At 48.3% G+C, this 25,921-nt stretch overlaps 1 protein-coding gene across 6 annotated transcripts in view; it reads right to left on the bottom strand.

Annotated features, from left to right (window-relative positions):
- Positions 1-25,921, bottom strand: part of hspg2 (heparan sulfate proteoglycan 2) — a 76,788-nt gene that overhangs the window by 31,804 nt on the left and 19,063 nt on the right. For 3 of the 6 annotated variants that reach the window (XM_084681344.1, XM_084681342.1, XM_084681347.1), the window contains exons 2-29: positions 24,223-24,352; positions 23,791-23,853; positions 14,823-14,932; positions 14,534-14,592; positions 14,254-14,426; positions 13,359-13,484; positions 13,007-13,204; positions 12,710-12,829; positions 12,434-12,565; positions 11,793-11,937; positions 10,801-10,958; positions 10,346-10,486; positions 9,832-9,995; positions 8,993-9,172; positions 8,398-8,594; positions 8,067-8,214; positions 7,841-7,968; positions 7,491-7,577; positions 7,337-7,395; positions 6,984-7,045; positions 6,561-6,701; positions 6,197-6,370; positions 5,735-5,914; positions 5,378-5,496; positions 5,159-5,270; positions 4,883-4,996; positions 4,442-4,569; positions 4,234-4,320 (exon numbers count right to left, since the gene is read on the bottom strand). In XM_084681344.1, coding sequence (XP_084537470.1) covers positions 4,234-4,320; positions 4,442-4,569; positions 4,883-4,996; positions 5,159-5,270; positions 5,378-5,496; positions 5,735-5,914; positions 6,197-6,370; positions 6,561-6,701; positions 6,984-7,045; positions 7,337-7,395; positions 7,491-7,577; positions 7,841-7,968; positions 8,067-8,214; positions 8,398-8,594; positions 8,993-9,172; positions 9,832-9,995; positions 10,346-10,486; positions 10,801-10,958; positions 11,793-11,937; positions 12,434-12,565; positions 12,710-12,829; positions 13,007-13,204; positions 13,359-13,484; positions 14,254-14,426; positions 14,534-14,592; positions 14,823-14,932; positions 23,791-23,853; positions 24,223-24,352 — 3,635 coding nt within the window. Of the gene's footprint in view, positions 1-4,233; positions 4,321-4,441; positions 4,570-4,882; positions 4,997-5,158; positions 5,271-5,377; positions 5,497-5,734; positions 5,915-6,196; positions 6,371-6,560; positions 6,702-6,983; positions 7,046-7,336; positions 7,396-7,490; positions 7,578-7,840; positions 7,969-8,066; positions 8,215-8,397; positions 8,595-8,992; positions 9,173-9,831; positions 9,996-10,345; positions 10,487-10,800; positions 10,959-11,792; positions 11,938-12,433; positions 12,566-12,709; positions 12,830-13,006; positions 13,205-13,358; positions 13,485-14,039; positions 14,079-14,253; positions 14,427-14,533; positions 14,593-14,822; positions 14,933-17,870; positions 17,937-23,790; positions 23,854-24,222; positions 24,353-25,921 lie in introns of all 6 variants that reach the window. The other 3 variants (XM_084681346.1, XM_084681343.1, XM_084681348.1) reach the window with 3 other exon arrangements.

Genomic DNA, 25,921 nt, shown 5'->3' with positions numbered 1-25,921 from the left:
CCAGCGCTAAACCACTCAACATGTGTCAGATGTTGAAACCATCTCTCTCCAAGTTTGACAGATGTGGAACTGAGGAATCCCTTCTGCACAGACACGCATTAGAGCTTGAACACATCCAAACACCAAAGTCAAAATGAATCAAGAGAGCGTAGCAGAGAAAGAGCCAACAGTGGACCCGTGTGCTGGAGTAGGCCTCATATCCTTAATGATATGACATGTAAAAAGATGAATGCCCATTGCCCCAGCAAGCGCACCACCTTCCAGAGCTGAAGCTGAAGAGCCCAGCGGATCACTGGAGTCTCAGTCTTACCTGACCATCGGGGTTCCACAGCCGAGCCAACACACAGCTTCAATGGGACATCAATGCTTTGAACTGTCTTTGGGAAAACCTCTCCTGTCTTATCTCTTAGAATGTTATGTTGTGAAGTGGTCAAATTCAAATATATGTTTAGAGAATGGTTCAGAGACTAATATGCTCACACATCGTTTATCAGGTTACAGACATTCTGGCAATGCACAGTACATGTGGTGTGAGCTTCCGTTTTTTAAATAATGTATATACCTGTGGTCAAACATTTTGAAACCACAACTGCCACATGACATGACAAGCGCAAATCCAATTTATCTACATCATTCTGGCACACATTTGATTTACACAGAAAGTGATACACACATTCAGTCTGAAAACAAACTTCAATTGTAATTTAACCCTTGTGCTGCCTTCGGGTCACATGACCCAAAGGTTCATAACAAACCATTGTTGCGTTTGCCCAATTTTACCCAATACAAAAACGAATAAAATAATTTTATTTTAACTTTTGCAATGTGGGGGGTCTGAAACAGCCCAAAAGTTAAAATAAAATGCTTCACTTTGTTTTTTGTATGCGGTAAAGTTGTCGCAATACAATGGTGGGTCAGAATGACTGATGGGTCAGAATGACCCGAAGAGAACACAAGGGTTAAAGAGTAGACGGTCAACGTCTTGGCACCCTCTCTTCAAATACTGTTCTCCACACATCATATGGCTGTATTACCTAACCCTATAATGAGAGTTTTGTCCAAACTTGATTATTCCATCAATGTCACCTTATCATAAAACAGATGCTGACCGTACAATACATGGTTGTTTGCGTGAGTTTGAGTTTGCATTCTAGGTTAAGTCTGATGTAGGGAAGTTTTAGAAATGACCCCAGAAAGGTTCTGATCATGGAAACATAATGTAGCCTAATGCGGAAGTCTGAGTTTAATACTTGAGGTAGTTTATCCAGTGTATAAGCAGCACTAAAAAATAAGCACCCAAAAATTTTACAAAATGTAAAAAAAAAAAAGTAGTTTCAAGGAAACCCAATTTTGTGCAATTATTTTGATAGTTACATAACATCAGCAAAACACAATCTTATCCAGTCTGTATCAACAGGCCAACTACCGTATCAGTATTCAACAGTCCCTTCATACATTTTAGAGTAGATTACAGGCATAAATATCAGGACAATAGGTCACTAAGATTATATGAATATATATACATAGAAATGTGTTGGTCCACATATTAGCTAATAATTGGGGATGATCTTGATAGGAATAGCCATCCTTCCAAGCATTATGTGAAGACCACCATCTGATTTATTTTTCGTCTTCTTAGATGGTTGGTGTCCTCGAAGCAGTTTGAGAATGTCAGACACAACTGAATCAGACTGGAGGCGGGGCTTATTTCTCTGCTCTGGCTTCTTTGTTGTAGTCGTCATGTACTTGGCTGTAGTCTTGGACTTTGTTTTAGAAGCAGTAATCTTAATGGGCAGAGTGGAGGTGGAGGAGGGCCCCTTCTTCACGGTCTTGACCTTGGGTTTAGAGGCTGTATTCACTTTGTGAGAGGGTGGGACCAGCTGGTATACTGTTGGAGCTGGAGTTCTGCTTTGGGGCTGGCCCTTGACCTTGGTTGACGGATACATTGGTTTGAGCCCTTTTGGATTGGGCTGTTTCTTGGCCGTTCGTTCAGTGGTTTTCACATGTGTTGGAATCTTCTTTGAATCAGGTGCATCTGCCCTAAATGAAGAGTCTTTCTTACCTTTGCTCTTTGGTTGAGGCATCTTTTTAGTGGCATGAGTACCCAACTTAGATGATGGAAGACCCTTGGCTACCTCTGTTGATGGCCTGGACTTGTGAGAAGGTGGTGACAGTTGATATTTTGTGGTTGCCGCATTTTTGGTTTGTCTTGATTTTCCTGGACTGGTTTTAGAAAGGCTTTTCGCAGTCTTAGCAGGCCTCTTCTTATCCACTATCATCTCTGGTTTAGGCATTGCTGTAATCTTTGGTTTAGAATTAGTCCTGTTTTTACTAAGGGTTGTCTTTTGTTTTGAAATTAAACTCACAATAACATGACCCTTGGTGGACCTAGTCAATGGTTTAGGTTTAGTAGTCAATGGTTTAGGTTTAGTAGTCAATGGTTTAGGTTTAGTAGTCAATGGTTTAGGTTTAAGAGTGTGTCTGACTGTAGACGTAGTGACTGTTGGTTTCTGCTTACGCGGGGCCTGGTGAGAAGCTTTATCAGTGTTAGCAGTGAGCTGGGGCACGGGTAAGCTTTTAGGGACTGTGGCCCTGGTCTGTGGCCTCTCAGTGGGGCTCGTCCTGCCCGCGGGCCTTCTGGTGGTGTACACGGCGGCTCCCAGGGAGACGGAGAGCTCTGGCAGAGCCCTCCTCTCCTGAGGGGAGCGGGCCACGTGTCGGCCGCGTCTCAGCTTGTCCATCTCCTGGGCCAGCGCCGTGAAGCCGTCTATGAGGATCTCCAAGCGCCCTTCCAGCCTGCTTAACCGGGCCTCCATGTCATTGTAGCCTTTCTCCAGCTCACCCATCCTCTGCGTCTTGTCCACAGCCGACTGCAGGGCCAGGAGTCGCTCCAGCTGGCTGTTGAGGTTGCTCTGCTGGCCCCTCATGTACTGGAGGCTGTCCTTCATGTCCAGGGTGTTGCTCTCTAGCATGCTCAGACGCTTGTTGAAGCGGTTCATGTGAAGCCGGAGCAGGAAGTGGAAACTGCTTTGCCTAGACTCAGGGCTGGCTGTGAAGGGAGGTGGGACTCGAGGGGCGTTTTGGTCCAAAGTGACCCTCATAATGTCAGTCCTGGGGAGGGTGGGAGGACGGGTGGTGGAGCGTGCGGTCAGGCGGGTGCGGAGGACAGAGGTGGACAATAAGCTTCTGGTGGTGAAGCTGGAAGGTCCTATATCCCTGGGGTGAAAGGTGGTCACTGTCCTGTAGATGTAGTCCTCTTTGGTGTCCTCCCACTCAGGCTCACCTCCACTCCCATCTGGGTGGACACTTTTCTCCAGACTGAAGTTGAACACAGCTTCTCCACAGCCCAATGGGAGGAACTGCTCTTGTGAAATTGGTTCCCCACAACTGTTTGCTGGGGATGTTCTTAACATCAAAACATCAAAATCAGACATGGCACTGACAGGCAAATCAAAGCAAAACATACAAAGAAGGAACATGATTCCCTTGACATCTTTGCATTTATAGTTGCAAAGATATGTAAAGATGCTGACAGACAAAGTCCTCATAATGCCATCTTGTTTATGCCTCTGACAGAATACATAAACACTGAAGTCCAGGAAGCCCACAGATGGTGACCCGGAGAAGTTCAGCTTAAGCAGAAAGCAGGTTGTGAAAAAGGTTCTGGCACAGAAGCTAGAGCAAGCAGTGGCAAAAGATTTCCTCAGGACACGAGTACAACTTCGAACCACCAAAGATCACAACAAGTTCTTTCTCACACTGGATTTTCAGTTCAGTTCCTTTGTCACACTTTAACTGTGACCCATTACATATGAAATCCATATACTTCTAAGATAAGAAGTCGATTGTCAATTACTAAAATCTTTTTCGTTTACACGACAACACACGCTGACAAGTTGTCAGCTGTGAAACTCAAGGAAAAAGCACCACATAGAGTAAAATCCAACAGATATGTCTCCCCTACTAAATCACTGGAATGGGTGGCAATGCTGGAGGTTTGCATCTCCCATCCCTGTCCACTAACACCACTCAATCACGACTGGTTGGAAAAACAGACAGACATGCTTCAGCCCTTTCTCTGCATGACACCTGGCAGTGCCAGCCAACCCCCTGAGTCACCTTTGCCCACCTCGCAGTCCAGCGCAGCCCAGCACCCACCAACGACTGAGCAATGACCAGCTAACACTGCGGGCCGGAGGGGCAAGGGCAGGAGGGGATGGGTGGAAATCTTACCTCTCACAGCGCCGCCCTGAGAATCCAGTGGGACAGTTATCACAGGTGGGCTGTCCATCTGAGCCGACGTGGCAGGACTGAGAGAACCTGCAGGAAGAGGCTTCTGTCAGACCTCATATGAACGGGTGTGCATCACACAGTACAGGGACGTTCACTATCTGTTCAAGATAAAAGAACGCTGTAGGCTGAGTGTGAGGAGGAAACTGACTGGTTGCTGGGCGAGGTCCCGGGACAGGGGCACGGCTGGCAGGTCTGAGAATCTCCCCTGGCAAGGCTGCCATAGTAACCAGGCAGACAGCGGTCACACCTGGGCCCGGCAGTGTTATGGAGACATTGCTATGAGAGAAAAAAAGACACACACACACATCCATAAATACCCAGGGAGAAACCCAGTAAGGATCCATGGAAGAGTGAGATCTTATGCCTGTGGGAGCTACATTAGAGTCTCTTTCCACATCAAGATGTACTGAGGAGGTGCATTCCATAGCAAAGATCAAAGCAGGTGCTGTCCGGGAGGAGTGAGGGGGAGGTGGGGGGAGGCAAGACCACAGAGAGGGAGGATGAAAGGAAAGGAAGAACACAATGGGGGGCGGGAGAAGACAGAGGCAGTGAGGTGGGATGGGTAAAAAAAAAAGGAGGTAGGGTTTACCAGACAGTCTCCAGTCTCTGGGTCACAGCCAGTGGCATGTCCGTTACAGTCACACCTCTCACACGTGCCCAGGTAGAGACCTGACCCTGTGCGGGTGAATCCCACATCACACTCCTGCAGACGACAAGACGTCACACAACAGGCTTCTTTACCAAACCCTTTAATAGTAACACACTTCCCGTGTGCGTGTGTATGTGTGACCGTGCGTGTCTGAGTGAGAGATAGTGTATGCATGTGTGTGCATGTGTGTGCGTGTGCGTGTGTGTGTACCAGTACCTGACAGGACGGCCCTCTGTAGCCCTGAGGACAGGCACAGTCCTCCACAGCCAGAGCTCTCTCGTTACCGGTGGAGTGAGGCACTGCGATGTCCATCCTGATGTCTGACAGACTGCGCCCAGCAGGAAGGAGGAATACACTTACAAGGTCTGTTCTGTCCAGGTATCATGCGCTGTGGTGTCACTTTAGATTGGCAATAGAAACTCTGGTGCTTCTCACCTGCTCTCAGCCATGCTGTCTGCATAGGTGGCTCTGATCATGAACACTGTTATATCCGCCAAGGCCATGAGAAGGTGCTCACGAGTAGCGGGCTGTCCGTCGGCGCGCCGCCACGCCGACTGGCACAGATGAAGAGAGGGAGAGGAATGAGGCCGATGAAGTCATCTCAGGATTAGATCAGGAGATTTAACGGAAGATTACTGTGTGCATTTGAGTTGGGGTTAATGGTAATCCAATTACACAATTCAAACAAACCACTAAAACATCAACAGGGCAGAGTAGGACCCAGTGGTGAACGGTACACACACACACACACACACACACACACACGCACACACACACGCCACAGGCACACACCTCTCTGAAGGAGACCATGATGGTGGCCGGGACACGGGGGAGGGGCTTGGTCTGAGAGAAGTGCTCCAGGGAGATGCCGTTGCCTTGGAGAACCACATCTGGCTGTCCGTCAATCACCAGCGAGCGTTGCCGTGGCTCGTATTTCACGGTGTAGCGTAGCTCGCCGCCGTACGCAGTCACCTGAAAGCAACACGCAAGGAGGAGTTCAACAACAGGCCCGTGGGATGATGGTGGAAAGGTATTTCACTCTAGAACTCTGGGGGATAAGTCACAGTTCAACTCTCACACACGTTGTGCATGAATGCAAAATGCAGAGATTAAGTGATTGAGCAGTTCTGAATCTCTTAACATGAGTGAAACCTGTTGAGACATGACTGAGTGAGACTAATCTAGCTTTCATCCTAGCTTTTAAGGAGAATCATCTATCCCCCCCCCAATCCCCCTCTCCTCCCCTCCCCTCACCTTGTCTCCTCTGAAGTTCTCAGGCAGGACCCAGTAGTAGATGTCACTGGGGACTGAAGTGAAGGAGCGGTAGAGCACCTCCAGGGTGCCCCTCTGGGAGATGCCCTCTGTGATGGTCCTGGTGTTGGCACTGTTGGACAGGGTGAACAGCTGCCCGTTCACTCCACCACGGACCTGAAACACACACACACACACACACACACACACACACAAACACACACACACACACAAACACAACTCAGCATAGTTAAACCTCATTCCCAGTCAGCCTCTGTCATTCTCCTTGGGTATTATCGTGACACTGAATAGTGAGGCTCAGAGCATGAGGCTGAGAGCATGAGGCTGAGAGCATGAGGCTGTTTACCTGGTCCCTGCTCCAGGACGAGCTGGCACACTGCTTGGTGACGCCCATGCAGAAACACTGGAGACAGCCGTCTGGGTTGGCCTGGGACAGGTGGAAGGAGCCACTCCTACACTCATCACACTGAGCCCCCACCACGTTGGCCTGTCAGACACACACACACGCACACACACACACGCACACACACACTGTGAGTCCGCACATATGTCCTGCAGAAGCCTGTCAAGCTCATCATTGATGTCATAAAAGATGATCCCATATCAGCAGAATGGTCAAAACAGGCCTGGGATACCGATGCCAGAGAGTATAAAGTCCTCCGTCAGATAAAAGATTTAGAGTATGATGTACAATGATAAACAGATTTCCTACTGATTACAACAATAGACAGACTTCTTTCCTATGACTGCTTGAATTGTGTTGCATTACCTTGCAGCTGCAAGGCCTGCTGTTGGAGTTGATGGTGCCTTTGTTATCACACTGTCCATTCTCTGAGAGTGGACAGGAGGAGAGATGAGGGGAGGAGAGAGCATGCTGTTTGGATCAGAGCAAGGTGCACCTGGGAGGCTTTCAGCCCGTCCACATACTTGGTCAGTGACAGCATACCCTACTGTCAATCATCCAGCACCAATGTTATTCATTACACTGGCTCAAGCTTTCTTTTAAAGTCCAGCCGCATAATATGAAAGACTTCAGAATAGGTGAAAGCAGCCAGGCCATACCTGTTCCTATTGAATCCGATTATAGAATGTTTGGCCTTCTGGTGGAAATAATTTACTCACGGATTACAACACATTTGCCGTTGGGCTGCAGGGGGTTGCCCTGGTAACCAGAGGCACACCTGGGGGAAGCAGGAGAGATCATGAATCAACCTTCACGTGTTAACACCACATCCTGACAGTACTCCAGAGCTAGGTTTGGAGGTCACATCCGTACTTTTCACAGCGGCGTCCTGTGTAGCCTGGTTTACAGGCGTCGCATGTAGCCTGAGAGTCATGGTCCAGGAAGCAGGTGTCAGAGAACCTTTAAACAAACACACACAACCCCAGCTCAACTTCATTATTAACTGCATGAGGCAGTGAGTTAATGGGTGGTGGACAGGTCAGAGGATGACCTAGCCAATGAATGAACCAGTGTTCCTTTCCTTTCCCCAGAGACACATAAACCTACTAGACGGAAAAAGGGTTTTCCAGTCCCCTGATGCTCTCCCTGTTTGTTTGTGTGGGTGTGTGTGTATATGAGTGTGCTGGGTGGTCACATGGGTGGTCACATGGGTGACCTCTTACCGGCGGGACGTCTCAGTGTATGGGCAGGGGCAGGGCTTGCAGTCGTCAGGACGACCTCGTCTGGGGTCACCAAAATAGCCAGGTCGACATTTGTCACACTGAGGCCCTTCTGTGTTGTGCTGGCAACTCTGAGGGAGGGGAAAACCATTTAAAACGAGGACCAGTTTGAAATGTGTTCAAATCCGGAGATTGACAGGCCTGCTGACTAATCAGGAACTGTGCTCACCAAACAGTGTCCGCTGATTGGGTCACAGGCGCTGGCGTGTCCGTTACAGTTACAGCCGGCACACGTGCCCAGGTAGGCTCCGCCCGGTACGCGTTCAAACCCAGAGGTACACATCTCACAGGACAGGCCAGAGTAGCCAGCTGGGCACCTGGGACAGACAGACAGACAGACGAGGTGAACTTTCAAAAGCTCAGGTCAATCACTGCACAATCACTATCCCTGGACATTTACTCCAGGGATAGTTTAACCTTTTCAAAACCCCCATAGTCATTGGTAGATGGAAATCCCATCTCCAGCTTTTCTCCGCCCTCCTGTGGTTAGGACCTCTCACCTGCACTCCTCCACGTCCTTGGCAGGCCCCTGGATACTGTACTCAACGGTGGTGGTGTCCATGACGACGTCGCTGAGCGCCACGCTGACCATGTGACTGTCGTAGACGGTGCGGATGCTGATGCTCTCCAGGTTGGCCAGGGTCATCATGAGCTCCTCGCGGCTCACCTGCTGCCCGTTAGAGTGCTGCCAGTTCTCCTACAGCAGCAGCCAGGATCAGTCACCACAACACATGAGTCTTTCATCAGACAGGTATATGCAAGTCGACCCTTCCCTGCTCCAGTACTAGACAACTCTGGAGGGTGGTTTATTGTTATAATCACATTCATATTACGATTTATCATATGAGTTATTATTATTATGATTTATCATATGAGTTATTGCCAATGGAATGTTTGATTTTCAGGCTTTCACAAATTCTAGTTATAGTATTATAACTAGAATAGATAAGATATCAAGATAAAACTATTTAACCTACAGTAATAAACAAGGTACAGTATTTAGCTAACATAAAGTAGACTCATGTCAAATGAACATAGTAAGTAAAAAAAAGAACCTAGCAAAGCTGGTGTAGATGTTTGGAGAGCTTCACCCACCTCAGTGAACTTGATGTCCTTCTGGTTGACCAGCCTGGCGGGGGTGGGCCTGCCCCGGCGATAAACCAGCCTGCGCCCGCTCCCCACCAGCACCACGTCAGGCTTCTCCTCAGGCTCAGACAGGCCCCGCGCCAGCGTGTAGCGCACCTTGAACTTCAACGAGCCTCCGTAGGAGTCAATCTAAACACAGAACAGTTCAGTGTCCTTACAACATGGTAAAGGTTGTAGTTTGGGACTGTGTGATATACAATTATTATGTGCATTGATCTTCTGAAAAGAGTGTAAATCTCTATGGCTAAACGCTTTACATTAATGTTACATTCCATGCAGCTAAATAGCAATAGCTAAACTTACAACATTGTACTTAAAGAGGATTTGCTTTGACTTGCTTCATTACTGTTTACACAAGAGAAATGTTGTGTGGGGGAGGTTGGGCTTTCCAGGTTACACAACCTTCAACTTTTTTTTCTGATTCTGAAAAAAAACTGCCCCATTACAGTATGAAGATTTAATGCCTCATCGTTATTTATTTATATGTGCATTCCTTGTGGAAAAGTATTAATAAGTAATCAAATAAAATTACCACTACTACTGATATAACATCCACTTACCTCTTACACACTTTTGAATTCTACTAATAATAAAAGTAAAACTCTATAGCGAACTCTGAAAACTACAAATTGATACAAATGTACCTGCACTGTTAATACTTTTTGTATGTAGTTACCTGGTTGCATTAAAGTAAAGTGTTGCCAAAAGTTCAAATGGATTGTTCATTGGATAACTGCTATCTTAAGTGTAGTGAGGTGGTTGAGGTACAGTGTGGGTTGGATCATCACCTTGTTGCCCAGGAACTGTCGGGGCAGCATCCAGTAGGAGTCCAGGATGAGGAAGCGACGTGATAGGTCGACCAGCTGGAACTCCTCCATTTCTGTGTTGATAAGGAGCTGAGTGGAGGAGAGAGGAGGAGTGCCCGGTCTGGAGGGATATGTTACATTCACCCCTGGATGAGAGAGAGAAAGAGAGACAGAGAGAAAGATAATTATTTTTAAGACTTCACAAAGCCTCACTTAAGACTTTCCTCAGATCAGTACCATGAAAACAGACAATGACTACATAAAATAAACTCCACAGTAAAAAACAGGAAGGAAAGAAAAATATAGAGGGGGGGGGATTCAGTGTACAAGCAACGATCTCCAAATCAGATATGTGATTCATCTGCAATCCGTTCACTTCAGTGTTAAAGCTCAAGAGGTCATTAGGTGGGTAAACCCTCTTCAAAGAGCTTTGTTTAGCCAAAGTGGTCCTTCCTCATAATCCTATCAGGGGCTCAGGCCTCAGTGGCCTCCCTACCTTTGAAGTCGTCCTCGTCAGTGAAGCGCAGGTGGATCTGGTTGCGGTAGCGGCCCGTGCTCTGGCAGGTCCTGGTGGTCCCGGCGCAGAAGCAGGACATGCAGCGGCCCTCCGCTCTGAAGTGGCCCGCTGGACAGTTGTCTGGCAACGAGTACAGAGAAGAGGACGAAACTGAGGACATAGGACAACGGGACACGTGCACAATGAACAGAGAGACACACATTTAGGGGATCTCGACGACGCACTCTGGCTCATTGCTGGGCCAGATGTCTTTCCTGTCGACGTCGGCTCAACAGAAAAAAAAAAAGAAACAACCTCCTGGCCATATGTTCTCCTCTACTGTGGAATGTATACACATGAGGCAGCAAGACAGTGTAAAGAACGAGTCAGTGACTCGTCATTGATGACAGCTGTGAGGCGTGGTGCCCATGCGGCACGTGGCAGGGCTACAGTACCTCCGCTGGGGACCTGGGTGAGGCTCAGCACGCCGTCAGGGATGCCAAACACGAGGCCCTTGGCGTTGATGGCCTCGCAGGTGTACGCCCCCTGGTCCGCCTCCTTCACGTCACGAATGATCAGGGTGCCACGGCCGTTCTCACTGACCATGGTGATCCTGGGGGACACAGATGAGGGGCTGTGGGCTTGCGTCGACAGAGAGACCGGAAAAAGCTGGCCAGTGGCTGGATCGCTTCAAAACATTGGTTTCGGTGGACTAGTACAGCATATCCCACTGTACATAAGGGGGGCTGCACAGCTCTTCTGTCATCTGCCCCAGTCCTACTGAGTTGCTGTCTACTCTGCTTACTCATGGAGGCCTTCTATGAGAGGCAGTATGGAAAGTACACATTTATCAGAAGGGTGCTTACTGAATGGGATTCTACTTAGTTTTTACTGTCATTTTTCAGTGAAACATAACTTTTCAATGTGGCAACCTGTCCAAATCAATTATAAAAGGCAGAGGTCAGGCCCCATTAACAATGACTGTCACACAGCACTGCAAACAAGGCTAAGTCAAGTTTGCAGAGCTATTCTGAATAATTAAAGTCAGACCTGATTGAAACATGACATATTTCCAAAGCAGCTCAGCTATCTGGGCTCACTAAGAAAATCTGAAACTACTACGCATGACGATTTCATTTTGAGGGACGCCAAGATTGGAAAGCAGACAAATCCACACAAGTTTCGAAATCTTCAGGGTCTGTTTCCAATCAATGACCTGCAAGACTCCTTTTCACACAATGGAAAAGTCAAATCCACTTTCCAGAACAATCCATGCAGTTTAACAATTTGTTCCAAAAAGGACATACAGTACTGCCACTTTCAACCATGCTTGGATGCTCCTTTAAGAGGCATCACAACATGAATTCCACGCTTTAGAAATGAGAAATGAGCCTGGGGTTGTGGGTGATGATGGAAGGGGGGGGGGGTCACATAGAAGAGAATCTACCTGCCACTGACGGGGATATGCCCCCAGTTGAGTCTCCAGGTGATAATGGGAGTGGGCACACCCACAGCTGCGCAGGTGAAGGTCACTGTCTTCCCCCGCACTGCCTGAATGGACTCTTCCGGAGGGCTGGTCACTGTGGGAGGAGCTTGAAAGGAAAGAAGAAAACATGTGAAAGCCATGAACCTTACCCACGTGAAATAATGAGCAGTGTGACACATGACACACACACTGTACACAGACAAACACACACTCTAAAAACAAGTTTCCACATTTGAAAAGGGCAGTATGTGACTGGTATTTAGTGTCTCAATGCAAGTCAAAGAGTCCCATAGTTAAAGGGAATGGGAGTCTTTGCCATGGATGGACAATCCTTCAGTTCTCTGGACTTGGACCCACCACAAAAGCTCTGTGTCTCCCACTCAGCCAGTGTGAAAGGAGGCCAGAGTAACTGCAAATTAGTCACACGGTTTGAAGGGACTTTAAGGGTGACTATTCAGGAGAGGCACAGAAGCAGATAGAGCCAAGCAGGAACAGATGATGTGCATGTGTGTGTGTGTGTGTGAGTGGGTGGGTGGGTGGGAATGTGTCCGTGTAGAGGAGAAGGTCATGGTTGTGTCACGGTCCGCATGGCAGGGACTTACTGCAGCCATACTCGTCCGAGCGGTCGGGGCAGTCCGGCTCCTCGTCACACTGGTAGCTGGCAGGGATGCAGGTACGGTCACTGATGCACACAAACTGCTCTGGGGCACACGTGTCACCAGGACCCTTGGTGGCTGCACAGTCCAGAGGGAGAGGCACATGTAGGGTTACTGACAACATCCGACTTCCATGTTCAAAAAAAGGTTTTCTCCAGTCTATTTGGGCTGGTGTGATTGGACGACGGTTGGGAAAAAGCGATGGAGTAGTGTGGGACTCACGGCAGTCTGTCTCGTCGGAGTTGTCCTCGCAGTCGTTGTCTCCGTCACAGCGCCACAGCTTCAGGGCACAGCGGCCGTTCTTACACTTAAACTCATTGGGCTCACAGGGAGAGGGGGTTCCTGTAGAGACAGAGGCTCCATTCTCAGATGAGGTGTGTGTGTGTGTGTGTGTGTGTGTGTGTGTGTGTGTGTGTGTGTGTGTGTGTGTGAAAGTGTGTGCGCGCGCGGGCGCGTCTTTTTGCATGTGCATTTTTGTATGTGCGCCTGTGGGTGAGTGTGCGTGCGTGCGCTGCTCACCACATCGGATCTCATCGCTGCCGTCGGAGCAGTCCCTCTCTCCGTCACAAAGGTAGTCTCTCGGGATGCACTCGCCGTTCTGGCAGGTGGCCTGGTCCGCCCTGCAGGGGCCGGGCGGGGAGGGGGGGCGGGGGCTCTTCTTGATGGTGGTGGTGACGGCGGGAGGGGTGGGCGTGGGCGCACCGGGGCGTTTATTATCTAGAAACACAGTGGACCTTAGACGTCTCACACACACACACACCGCGTATCTCCACACGCACACATACACACACACCTCACAGCACCCGGGACGTGCTCGACGGCGTGCTCGAGCAGAGCCGGGCGTGTCGCCGGGCTGCTGTGTGACACTCACCGCACTCTAGCTCATCACTCAGGTCTCTGCAGTCGGGCCTGTTGTCACACAGGTATTCCAGACGGATGCACTCTCCGCTACGGCAGGCGTGCTCGTCCGACGTGCAGGGTCTGGGGTCGGGGGGCACTGGGGGAGATGCGGGGGAGGGGGAGGGGGAGGGGGGGGGTCAGGGGTCATGCAAGGCTACAGCCACTAAGGGACACTGCTGGAGCCTGGTTGCTTTGGGATGACTGTGTTGGGAGTATTGTTACTAACCCTGGGAACAGCTTACTGTTTAGCAGCCTGCCTTTGAAGATTCCTATTGTATGCTATCGGCACTTATGCTTCAACATCCCTCGACACCCCCTGACCATTGGACACATACATGTCGATTTCTTTGACTGAAGCTACTTCTTGCATCGCCGACATGTATAAAAGAGCGCCGACATCCCAAGCTGGCTATGGGAGCAGACTGCAGTGTACCATGCCATGCAAAGACCTTGCCATTCCTACAGGTGCCCGAATGCCACGTCCACTCTTCCATGCATTGACATTCCTCAGACTGCATGAACCAGCTAACACATGGCCATAGAGGTCATCATCATCGTCATCATCCTCAGTGGCATTCTACAGGCAGTGACGTCTACGGCAGTCTGATAGTCTCCATGCAACAGGCATGGCATGACATGGCCCAGTACAAACCTGGCACTGCTAAGGGCTCCACTGGGGGCAGAGCTTGGGCTAAAAAACCAGAGAGACACGTTAAGAGCAGCACCTGAGCCTTCTTCCCTCTCCCATTCCAGCCTTTCAGGCGGCCCCACAACTCCCCTGTCGAGCCCCTAGCCTCCCTGGAAACCTCCGTCAGAGCATGGGCAAAGGGCCAATGGGCAAAGGGGTCAGGTGACCGTCCCGTTACCTTCTCCGAGACGTCTGAATTGGAAGCCCTGGACGGAGGTGACGTAGGAGGCGATGGCGCCCTCCTTGACGGTGGAGTAGAGCACGGTGCGGATTTGCTCGGGGTTGAGGTTGTGTTCGGAGCCCACGTCCATCTCCACGAACACGTCCACACCATCCTCACGCACCATCTTCCTGTTTACACCACAGAACCACGTGGGCAGGTTATGGAGGGAAGGCCCTGAAGGCAACTGTTACTAACTCGTCATCACTAACTAGGAGAACACAAGTTAAGAGCTTACTTGATGAGGACCACACTGACTGTCTGGATGCCATCGATCTTGTTGTACTCTGACTCCAACTGTAGGGAAAACACACGAGTATAAACATACGGCAGGTTATTCATTCCTGTCCAGTCTTCTGGACTACCTGTCTGACTTCAACTATACACTGTGTCGACCACCTGAGTGCTGTCTTCCATGTGAACTGCAGTACCACTGCTGACAGGGATGTGGAGAGACAGAGAGCAGACTGTGCAGGTTACCTGCCTGGGGTGTGTCCAGGTAGGACACCCCGCTGAGGTAAACCTACCGTGTCCACCACCGCATCCGCGATCTCCAGGAAAGCTGCTGAGTAGATGTCATCCAACTCAGGACCGTACACTATGGAGTCAGTGAAGTTCACCAGAGCTCTGTAGTAAACTGGAATCCCAGAGAGATGGAGAGAGCGGGAGGGGAGAAAGATACAGAGAGAGAGTTAACTTGAGCATAACTGTTTCAGAATGACAGAGAACCACAACATCAACATGCATTGGTCTCTGTGCTAAGGATATTGTTATTTGAAAGGTACTTTCTGTATTCCTTTGTGGTCAACTTGTTAAAAATGAATTGAGCTAAGGATAATGTTTTGAGAATAATTCCCCTCAGGCAAGCTTTTGGTTTGAATGTTTGGGAAAGAGAATCAATGTGCATTACTGTGGTCCAAATTGGAGCCACATCCAAATGACAGGGTCTATTTCCATATCACACTTGTGGTGAGGTCTGAACTCAAAGTGAAGTGTACCAAGCCTCACCACAGACACACTGCTAACAAGAGACACACACATATATAATGTAAGTTGCTTACTCATCCCCCTGTACACACACACACACACACACACACACACAGACACACTAAGGCTACAACTGTAGACTGAATAGCCTGACCTGGAAATCGGTTGGTGTTAGTATGCAGTTATGGATGCTGTACAAACATGCATGTTCACAGAAACAAATCCAAAATGTATGTTATCATAATAATATTGATCCCAGGTCATTTGATTTCATTTGAAAGGCAGCAGCCTTTAAATAGACCTGGCCCTGAGGGAGCCCCATGTCACCCTGCTGCCAACACCTTGTTGAGAGGGGTTTGCCAGCCTCAGATTGAGAGTCTGGGCTCAGGAAGGAAGTCAATATTTGTTCTTTTTCTTGCAGTCAGTTGCCACTTGCCATGACTATCCTGAGGAGTTTTATGTAGGCATACCCTGGGGCCTCTGGGTCACACCAATGCACACACACACACACACACACACACACAATGTACACACAAAAACACATTTTCCTCGGCTCCTTCATGTTCCCTTTCTCTCCCTCGATAATTACATATCAGCAGACGTGAACGATGACAGCGTGCATTTATCATGCAGCCATGGGAGTCCAGCTTCATTAAAAGCTAGAGTAGAGTGTGCTTCACACACAAGCTGCTGTGTGCTCATTGTGTTGGGAACTTGCGGGGGTCATGAGGGGGTGGGTCAAACTGTACAATTGGCAGCAATACTTAGCCTGGTGGGCAGCTGCCTTCACAAGCAGTTTCCACTTTACCAACCAGATTGGACCAAGGTCCTGGTGCCTCCAGGACACTCATGCACTCCTTTCTGCTGGGGGAAAGCTTCATTTGTTGCAGATTAAACTGAATATCGGGTAAAACCAGCACCCTGAGCAGGGTGTGTACACCAACAGGACTGGATAGTCACAGAGTCCAGAATACCCTGGCTGTCTGTTTCTCTGCAGGCTGCGTCAGGCTCTGCAGGGGTGCCGTACAGCCCTGCCGGGAAAAACAGGCAGGCAGCCGAGGACAGCCAAGATCAAAGAGGCTCATCAAAGCGCCTCATTTGACCCGTGGCTAATCAAATCACTTCAGAGGGCGCTTGCCGCCGAGAGGGCGAGGAGCGGCCAGCGACCTAGTCTCCTCTGAGCTTCTCTGCTCTGACAGCGCAGCAGGGCGGGCGCAGGCCCAACACTGTTATTCGGGATCCTTTGATTACTGCGCCGGGTTGTGGCCCGCTGCTAACGAGGGCCGACCTGCATTCTGCTGAACGTCACTCACTCCCTCTGTTGCCATGAGGGGAAATCCCCGCCAGGCACCGCCAAGGGTGATGAAACAGTGAGAGTGGGGAGACAGAGAAAAATGGAAGCCTGGAAAACACAGCATTCCAAACTCTTAATTCACAAACTTATTTAGCTATTAAAGCTACGCGGCAGAACTATGGTGGCTTTGTAAGCCGGGCCCCCTCTGAACACACAGAGGCCTGTGCAGGAAACAAAGAGCTGATTGAGCCGGGGGAAGCAGAGCAGGGTAGAGCAGAGAGTGGGCTAGGGCAGAGCAGCCCTGACCCAGCCTGGTCTTTACAGCTCAGTCGATTCTGCCTTGACCTTCAACCCCAGACCGGCGCCTTTGGCACCAAATCAGCACAGCTTGAGGGCGTGGTAGAGGGAAGGAAAGAGGGAGACGGAGGGGTGACCGAGCGAGAGAGAGGGAGGGAGGGAGGGAGGGAAAGAGAGGGAGGGAAGGATGGAACAAGGTAACACTCATACCCATCCCACCAGGGAGCCTCCTGATATGAGAGCCTCTCTCTCCTCCTGGCACCCCGCTCTCTCTCCCTCTCAGGCTGAGAGGGTGAAGGGTGTGGGGGCCCGCTTTCTCAGCTTAGGCTTTTATAGAACGGGACCCCTGCTACTTAACCCTGCTGCTGGTGGCCAGCCAATATAGTCTGCCTCTCACTGTTGAGCCCCTGGGAAAGACTTCTGGCCCCTATATTAATGGAGCCTCTTTTGTGTTCTCTGCAAGCACATAAAGTAAATGTCAAAGTGACATGAGTGTGTGTCAGAACACTTCGACTCTGTTATGGCCATGATTGTGATGGCAGTTATCCTTTCCTACAGTTATTCCTAGTCTCTGGGTAGGCCCAGAACATGAAAATTACCACAAGCTTGTAAGGTGTGATGGGAAATAAAAAGTATATGTTGCTAGATATTCCTCAAGGAAGATTCCACATAAACATCTACAGCAAAGACGGCAAATGCATGTTCTGTTTAGCCGTTATTAGATGGAAATGCTAGTGTTGTCTTGAGGGAAGGAATTAAATCTATTACACCATGGAACAAGCCCATCATTTTCCATTGGCATTAAAAAAAAAACACTGCTGCCTGCAGGCCACAAGGGAAAAGCTGACTCGCTGACTAACTCAAACACTTCACGCCCCGCTGCAGTCTAAGGAGGTCTGTCAGAGTGAATGAGCAGAGTGCCTGACTGCAGAGTCTGCCAGGGTGTTGGATGAGCAAGAAGACCAGCATGAATAGCGGGGTGGAGCAGAGGACTTACTGTAGTCTGGCTGGTCTGAGCTCTGTATCTCCCCCAGATATGGAGGTCCCAGCAGGTCAGCTATGGCTAGAGGAAGAGGCAGGGGCAGGGGCAGGGGCAGGAGCAGGGGCAGGAGCAGGGGCAGGGGCAGGGGCAGGGGCAGGGGCAGGGAAGGAGGTGGGGGCGGTGTGGAGGCCAGGAGGGTAAATGTAGGGGCCAAGGGTCGGGGGTCAAACAAGAAAAGTGCGACACATTTGGGTTGAAGGAATAAGTTAGCCAGGGCAGGTGCAGAGCAGTTAAAGACCCAGGAGAGCAGGAGGAAGCAGGAAGGAGAAAGAGAAAAGAGAAAGTGACGATTAGAAAGACAAGTAGGTAAAGAGTACGTAAAAAGAAACAGGTCCATGGAGAAAGGAAAAGGTCCGCTAGTTCAGTAAAACCACTTCAGCCATAAAAAAAACAGTAAAAACATGGCTGCAATATACAGTAGGTACCAATATCATATATCTGTTATTTAACACTGATGACCAGAAGTCCATCCAAGGAACTTGCAAAGTGCCTGGGCCAGTATCCGATAACTAATTGGGTCTGACAGGCACACATGACAGTCTCACTGCCTGGCTCTGACGCTCCACAGTGGAAGAAGAGTCAGGAGTAATCTCTTAGGATTTATCTCATTATGTGAGGGGGACAAGGAGGATATCCTTCAGACCCAGCACATTTCTCTCTGCTCTCCACAGAATTTCTGGGAGAGATCCACCCTTTACAAGCAGCGGCATAGGAGCGTCATCTGGGAGGAGGAACTTCCTGTTTTGCCAAAAGAATGGAAAATCTTAAGAGGAGAGTTCCACTATGTGTCACAGAAGCATTAATACTGTAGCGTTTTGTATTGGCAGAGCAATCAATGGTCTGTTTCTCTAGTCAGATGAGTCATTTTTTTCCCCCATTTCCTTGGTTACAGTATTGAGCATGAAATGTAGGGTTACGTGCTCATAAGACACTATTTCAGGTCACACATTTCACAGCACCATGCCTTTTCTGCTCTGTATGAGTTACTAAGTTTAAGCTGTTTACGGTCTCCAGTGTTGGAACAAACAAAAAAGCTGTAGTCTCCAGTGCTAGTCCATGCCAGAACACGAAACAGCCAACAACTCCTATATAATCAAGAGTGTGCAGGCTCCAGCTGTTTTCCAGCTGCACACACAGAGACATGGACACATCTCAGCTGACACTGCAGCGTGGCTTGAGCACGTCTGTCCAGCACAGACTGCTTCATGCTCCCCTCTCGGCATCGGGGCAAGGAAGAAGACTCCGTTTACATGGGTGTTTAAACAGCCAGTAAACTGAACTTTTGGGGTCTTCGGAAGTGATTACTGCAGCTCCTCCCAACAATAAAAAGGTCCCTGACGGAACACTGAAGTTGAACATTTCCGGTCAGAAAACTGAAAACAGGGACACAAAAAAACAGGCCTTCTCCCTGGCCAATCTGTGGGTCCTTCAAGAATGGTAACCCAACCTAATTAGCGTTAATGAAGCATCCACAGCTTCAAAGGCTTCGGGATGTTGTGATCCTTGTCAGCATCAAACTGCCCTTAAAGAGAGAGAAAGAAGTTGCTCAGCTCTCGTTTGAGGTCCTTGGAGTTCACAGGCCATGGACAGGGACAAAGTATTTACGAACCCCCTGTTTCAGAAGCTGACCAGATACAGTAACTGTCCTCTTACTGTGACGGCCCAAAAGTTGTGACTGTATTATTTTGGGAGTCTATTCTTTCAGAAAATCAAGCTGTTAACTTTTGAAACGTCATGAGAGAGATTGGAATCTTGATGCACCCTCCCAAGTGTGCAATAGGAAGCCCTATAGGCACAATCAAAACAAGCTCTGAACCGGTGTGGGACATGTATACATGTGCAAAAATGAACAATACATGTGAATTTACACGCTAGCATGTCGACCTAGTCATTCTTGCTGACTAACAGGTCATCTTGAGCATTTAGTCATTGAACCCTGTTTTTGGACCATTCCAAATGAAAAGAGTCCTTTGAAACATTAGCTTTCTCTGTTTAGTGTGACTAGGCTCTTTTGCCTGAAGAAAAGGGGGATGATTAATTTCTCCAAGGCAACGACTTTGTTATTGGCATAACAGAGAGTAACAACACGGAGCCAGGGAGAAAAGCTGAAATCAACGAGGAAGACCATGAACCATGGTCTTCAATTTTGTAGAGTGGCCCGTGAACTATATTCTGTTTAACCTTACCTTAGCCCATGTCCTTTCTTTAATAAAAATGTTTGTTTTCTCCTTATGTAGTTCTCTGAGGTATTTTTCCTCATCTCATAACCTCCCTCTCCTCCCTTCCTTCATCATACACCGTCTTCTACCCTGTCGTTACCCTAGAGTTTTGGGCCGCTGACATCTCAATGTACGACCACCTCCGAGAAGACTGGCGTACAACAACAACAGAGGCAAACCAAAATAACTGCAGCTGTTGCCACTTGTCCCTTTGCCCCAGTGGAACTATCTAAGAGTCTTCTGACTGACACCCACTAACACTGACACACAGATCCCACCAACTGTCTTCCCTAGGAGAAAGGCAGCAGTCCTGGGTGGCCTGGCCCCTTACTCCAAGCCTGCTCCAAACCCCCCCCAATTCCCCCCACAAACACAGCCCCTCCACCCCCTGCATCAACCTCCCCCTCACCTCCCGAGAGTTCCTAGGGTCTATTACACTGATGTATCATCGGCATCTGTTTCAACATCCGTTCTGACAAGCTGGTGGAAGATCCAGAATCGGAATTGTTCATTGCAATAGAGACCCCAAATAATTCACCTGATCCAGGGCAGTTATGGCATGCACACGTTATGGGTTTGTAACGGCCTTGTACTTGTCAGGTCAGACACTGATAAGAGTCTGAAAATAGGAGTTATGTTTCATGAAAGATACGAGATGAGGTTAACACAAGCAGTTCTTTTCATCCTAAACAACAATGACCCTGGTGTTTAAACAAACTGCACAGAGACTAAACAACGCGAGCAATCCTCAGGACGAAGATCAGCGTCTAGACTGCTCATTCTGTATTCTAAGACCGATAATTGAATTGTCAAATACAATTCCAACCCATATGTGATCAAACTTCAATCAAAGTAGACCAACATCTTCAATAAAAAGCCTTCAACTAAGGAACAACGTATCTGTAGACATTGATTCTCAAGCCTCACATCCTAAATTAGAACTGAGAAAAGGACCACATGACCAGAAGGAGCAGGATGATAACCTTTGTTTCTGTGGTTTCTAAACAAGTGTCCAATACCCATGGTGCTCTGGGAATGTCTGCAAAGGGGCCTGTGAAATAGGGGAATTCTGAGAGATGAGAGGCCGGCTGGAAGACGTCTCCCACACAGATCTTGGAGGTCAAGAGAGGAGGTGAAGGGGACATGGGAGGGTCCTGTTGGACACAGCCTACCACTCTGCAAGGAAGATGACAGCCTGTGATTGCATGGCCCTTCAAACAATGGACAAGAAAGGATGAAAATAGACTCCCCTTTCAAAAACATTTACGACTCATCAACGTCTAATGTTTTTCACAGCTTCAAATGTCAGTCCCATGGACCGGGGGAAATCTTTAACCTGCGGCACGTAGCATCACAACAGGATATGAGTCATAGTGCAGCCGTGGTTCCTACTTTCATCCAAGGGGGATTTGCAGGGAAGGAAGGCGAGAGAGCCTGTCTGGGAAACCCTAAAGATGGACAACCTCAGCAATGTTCAGTCTCCTCCAAGTCAGGAAACCAGGGTTCCTTCCCAAGCTATGTGGGAAATCTAAATATGGGAATCTTAGTCCACTCCACCCCAGCAAGTGTCAAGCATACAGCTTCAAACTTTTACATGTTTACAGATTACATTTGCTGTATACGAGACAAATGGGCATTTAATCACAAAGTTGACTTTGTAACTCTGGATGAATCAACTTGTAATGGTTATATTTGAACGCTATTTCAGCCAATTCAAGAAAATCTGCAAGTTTGTAGATTATTTTGTAACTGGCATGAGGAACCCTGGCTACAATGTATCTTTCAAATCTGTGCTGACCTTCAGGTTGTCGAACCTGGATGATCCAAACCTCTCAGCAGGACTTGGCTAAGTCCAACAAACATGAGACTAGCACCATGCCGAGTTTTCTACATTGTTGTTGGAGGTTCAAAAACAGCACCATAGCACTATCTGGAAACCACAGTACTCTCATGGCTTCATTTGATTTCATGGCGTTGTTCTTGTGCAGTAAAGTTAACTTGGGTTAACTAAAACAACTTAGTCGTGGTTATTTGCAGCAGTTCAATCCTGACGTCCTTCAGTAAAGACTTTAGCTGTACATATTCACACAGGTCTCAGCTGTACATATCCACACAGGTCTCAGCTGGGCTATTTCTGTAGGAAGAGCACATGCTATGCCCGTGGTCCAGCTCTGATGTCAGCCTGCAATGTTTCTACAAAAACAATTATTCCCCAATGATGTAATGAGCTACACTCGCCCGCTCGTCTGCACTCCTCTGATACTAAGGACAAAGCAGGAGGCAGTGACTCAACAGACGAAACAGTTTGTTGAGACCTAGTAGTTCCCATTGACCTCGGCTATGGATTGTTCAGTGGTGTGGATAAGGTTTACATGGGGATGTTTTTTGTATTGCCTGAATCCAGAAGGAACATGAGAACACCATGCTCATCTCTGAATCCAGAAGGAACATGAGAACACCATGCTCATCTCTGAATCCAGAAGGAACATGAGAACACCATGCTCATCTCTGAATCCATGTGCCACAAGCATCAGATGTGCACTGTGGAAGCCACTGGAATGACCTTAGCAATCAGATACACGGAAACATTCACACAGCTCCAAACTACCGCAAGAGGCTTGCCTCAGCCCCGGTGATATCTCGACATCATTTTGTAATGATCCGATCCTAGTCAAGTTGAAAACAAAGACGCTTCTGATCGTTTGGAAGCCTGGTTGGATACAGCCCTTAATGCCTTGGTTCAGGAGCATACACAAGCACATGACTAACAAAGAGCTCCCATATCCAGCCGTCCATGGCTGAAAAGGGAGCTCTGTAAAGGGTGGAGGAACAGGCTATAACAGGAGAGGTTCAGGGCCAGGTATAGTGGCATGACTAACACATAGGAGACAGGCTCAGTTACACCACTTAAAGCTTAGCCAGACATTCTCACCTCTTCTATAAAAGTTTGTGGCACATATTTCACAGATAGCGTGGTGTCCTTACGTATTAACCCAGTGAAGAGGTACCTCTTTTGTATCTAAAAGTAATTGCATGTACAACATCTCAAAGAGGCTGGCATTAAATGATCAGGACGGGACATTGGACCATGGAATGCAAAACGAAGGGGTTTTTGGCATGTCTGTTGCAGCTTTTATTGTGTATCTTCTATTTCATGCGTGATATTGTGTTTTCACCTCTACCCCTGAATGAAAGGAAGAAAGATGATGTTTACATCTAGCAGACAAATCTGAGAGGCTGTTATGACCAGCTTCAGCACTGGGACGAGAGGGAGCCAGGATGTGAGGGCGACATCATTCAAAGTCAGACAGACATCAAACCCAGTCTACATTCATCAACTCACACACACACTGGAAGTCAGGATCAAAGTTGGAGAAGATAAAGAGTGCCTCAGAGAGACTTGAGTGATCTCTCCTCCAGATCAACAAAATGGTGCCCTCATAAAGTGGTCTCAACAGGCAAGCAATGAAATCCCAATTTAAAGTGGTTTGGCAGAATACAGAGCTGAGGGGGTTTAACGTGTCTTATTTCTATAAATAGCTTACATATGATATTTGAATCGTCCCATTTACAGGTCAAGTCGAGGCTGAAACAAAGCCAGGCAGGCAGTGTGCTAGACAGGGACTGAGAATTGGAATGTCAGTCATTGGTCTTACCCGTCGTATCTGAGACCAGCGTGGGCCATGGCGTGCTTCCATCCTCCTCTCCACTGGGCAGATCTAGGAACAGCAGACATGCAGAGGTGTGGTCAGTCTGTTGCCTGGTGCAAGCCTCACTGACTCACTCATCACTCATTTGCACAACAGGTGTGACATCCGTCTGGAGTTTTCCAGAGAGGTGAATGGGTTCGGTGACATGGGAACCTTTGGACTCATTGTATGATGATGGTTGAAAAAAAATAGGTAAAACCTTTTGTTGGGCACCAGTCACACCCAAGCAATGTTTACATTTTTCACATACCTAATGTGGGGAGCTGTTCAGGGGCAGCATGTATAGATACAGACATTTAACAACCAGCCCTGTGTACTGCTCTGAATAACTGTCTTACTGTATTTGTATTGTGCCTCTATCGAGATGGTCCTTCCTACCTCCAGAAGCTTCGTCGGCAGCAAAGTCCTCATCATCGTCCAGGAAGCGCTTTGACCTCTGGACTGTCTTCTCTGCCTCCAGGTCCTCGGGAAGAGGCACCTCCCCCCATACCTTCGAGCCCTGGGCCACCTGCAAACAACACACGCACAGCAAGATTTATAGGTGTTGACTTGTCTCCTAAGCAAGGCTACACCTAGTCCAATGGGGCCCCAAAGAGCAAAGCAAAACAAAACCTGAAACTGGCCCCTGCTTCACACAGGAAATGAGGCCTTGTGATTTGTTTACTTGGACATGAATTATCTATGCAGCCTGTCACCAGGCAGAAGTGCATATGTCTGAGCTTGTTTAAAACACCACCAGGGCCAACTCTAACATGAGAGGGTGCAACAGATGGAGGTTACAGATTTAGGTCATTTAACAATAAATCATGCATGCACGTGTGTATGAAGAAGTATGTTCTCATATTATTTTACAAAGTAAATGAAAAATCCCTCTTGTCATAGAACAACACGACCTTGATGCATTCCAGCCCACCCAGCCATAGCGAGTATGTGAAGACAATGCAGTGTGCATTTGCGGTTAACACCAGAACGTTTAGATGACACAAATCTGTATAAGTATGCTCAAACCCCTGTCCCTCCAGGCAAGCGGGGGTCGACAGAATACCACAATTACAGTCCAGCTCCTTGCAGAGGGATAAACGAACACGTTATCATGGAAAGATTAGGTCACCTCCTGAGGTAATAAAAACATCCGCACAGCAGCCACACAAAAGGCTTATGTCAAAAAATCAGGTGCTGATCATGTCAATCCTCACGTGAAATGAAGAAAGGAGCAGAGTAACTGCAGTATGTACGGACCCCAGGCACTGTTAGATTCCTGTGTTTAGGTTTACTTGACCAGGTAGGGGAAGAGATGGGAGCGCACTCCTTTTTACATCATTTTCATTTTTGTTTCTCTTCCTGCACCTGACAATCTTATATGACAAAGATCAGATGGAGTGTGTGTGTGTACGTGGGGGTGGGGCGGGATTATGGCTCTTCTCAAATCAATAACCCGGTTAGAGAGTCCCGTAAAATCATTCTTTGTAGATAATTCCTAACCACTCTTCACATCACATGATGGGGGACTGCAGCCTCTCATCGAGGTGGAAGAACAGTGTTAACCCGTGCATTAAATAATCTCACGCAAGACAGAAGAGGATTGCCACCTGGTCTGATATCTGATCATCTTGATAACGTCTGCAGTACCACCCAAAGCACTCATCCCTCCTCCCACATCCTCTACTCCCATCTGTGTTAGAATACTCCCCCTTGAGGGGCTAACCTCTGTCTGGTCCTCAACCACCTGGTCCTCCCCTACTCCCTGCCCAAACTACTGCTTTTTGTCTGCATTTTTCCCTGGTAGCATGCCAACCTTGGCCTTTCCAGTCGGGCATGGCATGCCAGTTCCCATTTCCACCCAACTCCATCATGGCAGAGAATCCCATTTAAATGGCTCCAGCTAATAAATAACTTGATCTCTCCCCCAAATCCTCTCTCCCCTGACTGAACACCACTAGAACAACAATCCCGGGCCTTTTTCAAAAGGAAAACGCTGACTTGCCAAATTGTTTTGACTGGAGTCAACCAGCCAACTGTTGGTGTGATCATCTCCTGCTTCCCACTCCCTTGGGATGGGCTCCTCTTCTCTGGACAC

The sequence above is a fragment of the Hypomesus nipponensis genome, chromosome 18, assembly GCF_054491055.1.
Source record: "Hypomesus nipponensis isolate SF chromosome 18, ASM5449105v1, whole genome shotgun sequence".
NCBI classification, from domain to species: Eukaryota; Metazoa; Chordata; class Actinopteri; order Osmeriformes; family Osmeridae; genus Hypomesus; species Hypomesus nipponensis.
Note: the sequence above shows the minus strand (reverse complement) of the source record. Positions and strands in the feature narration are given on the sequence as shown.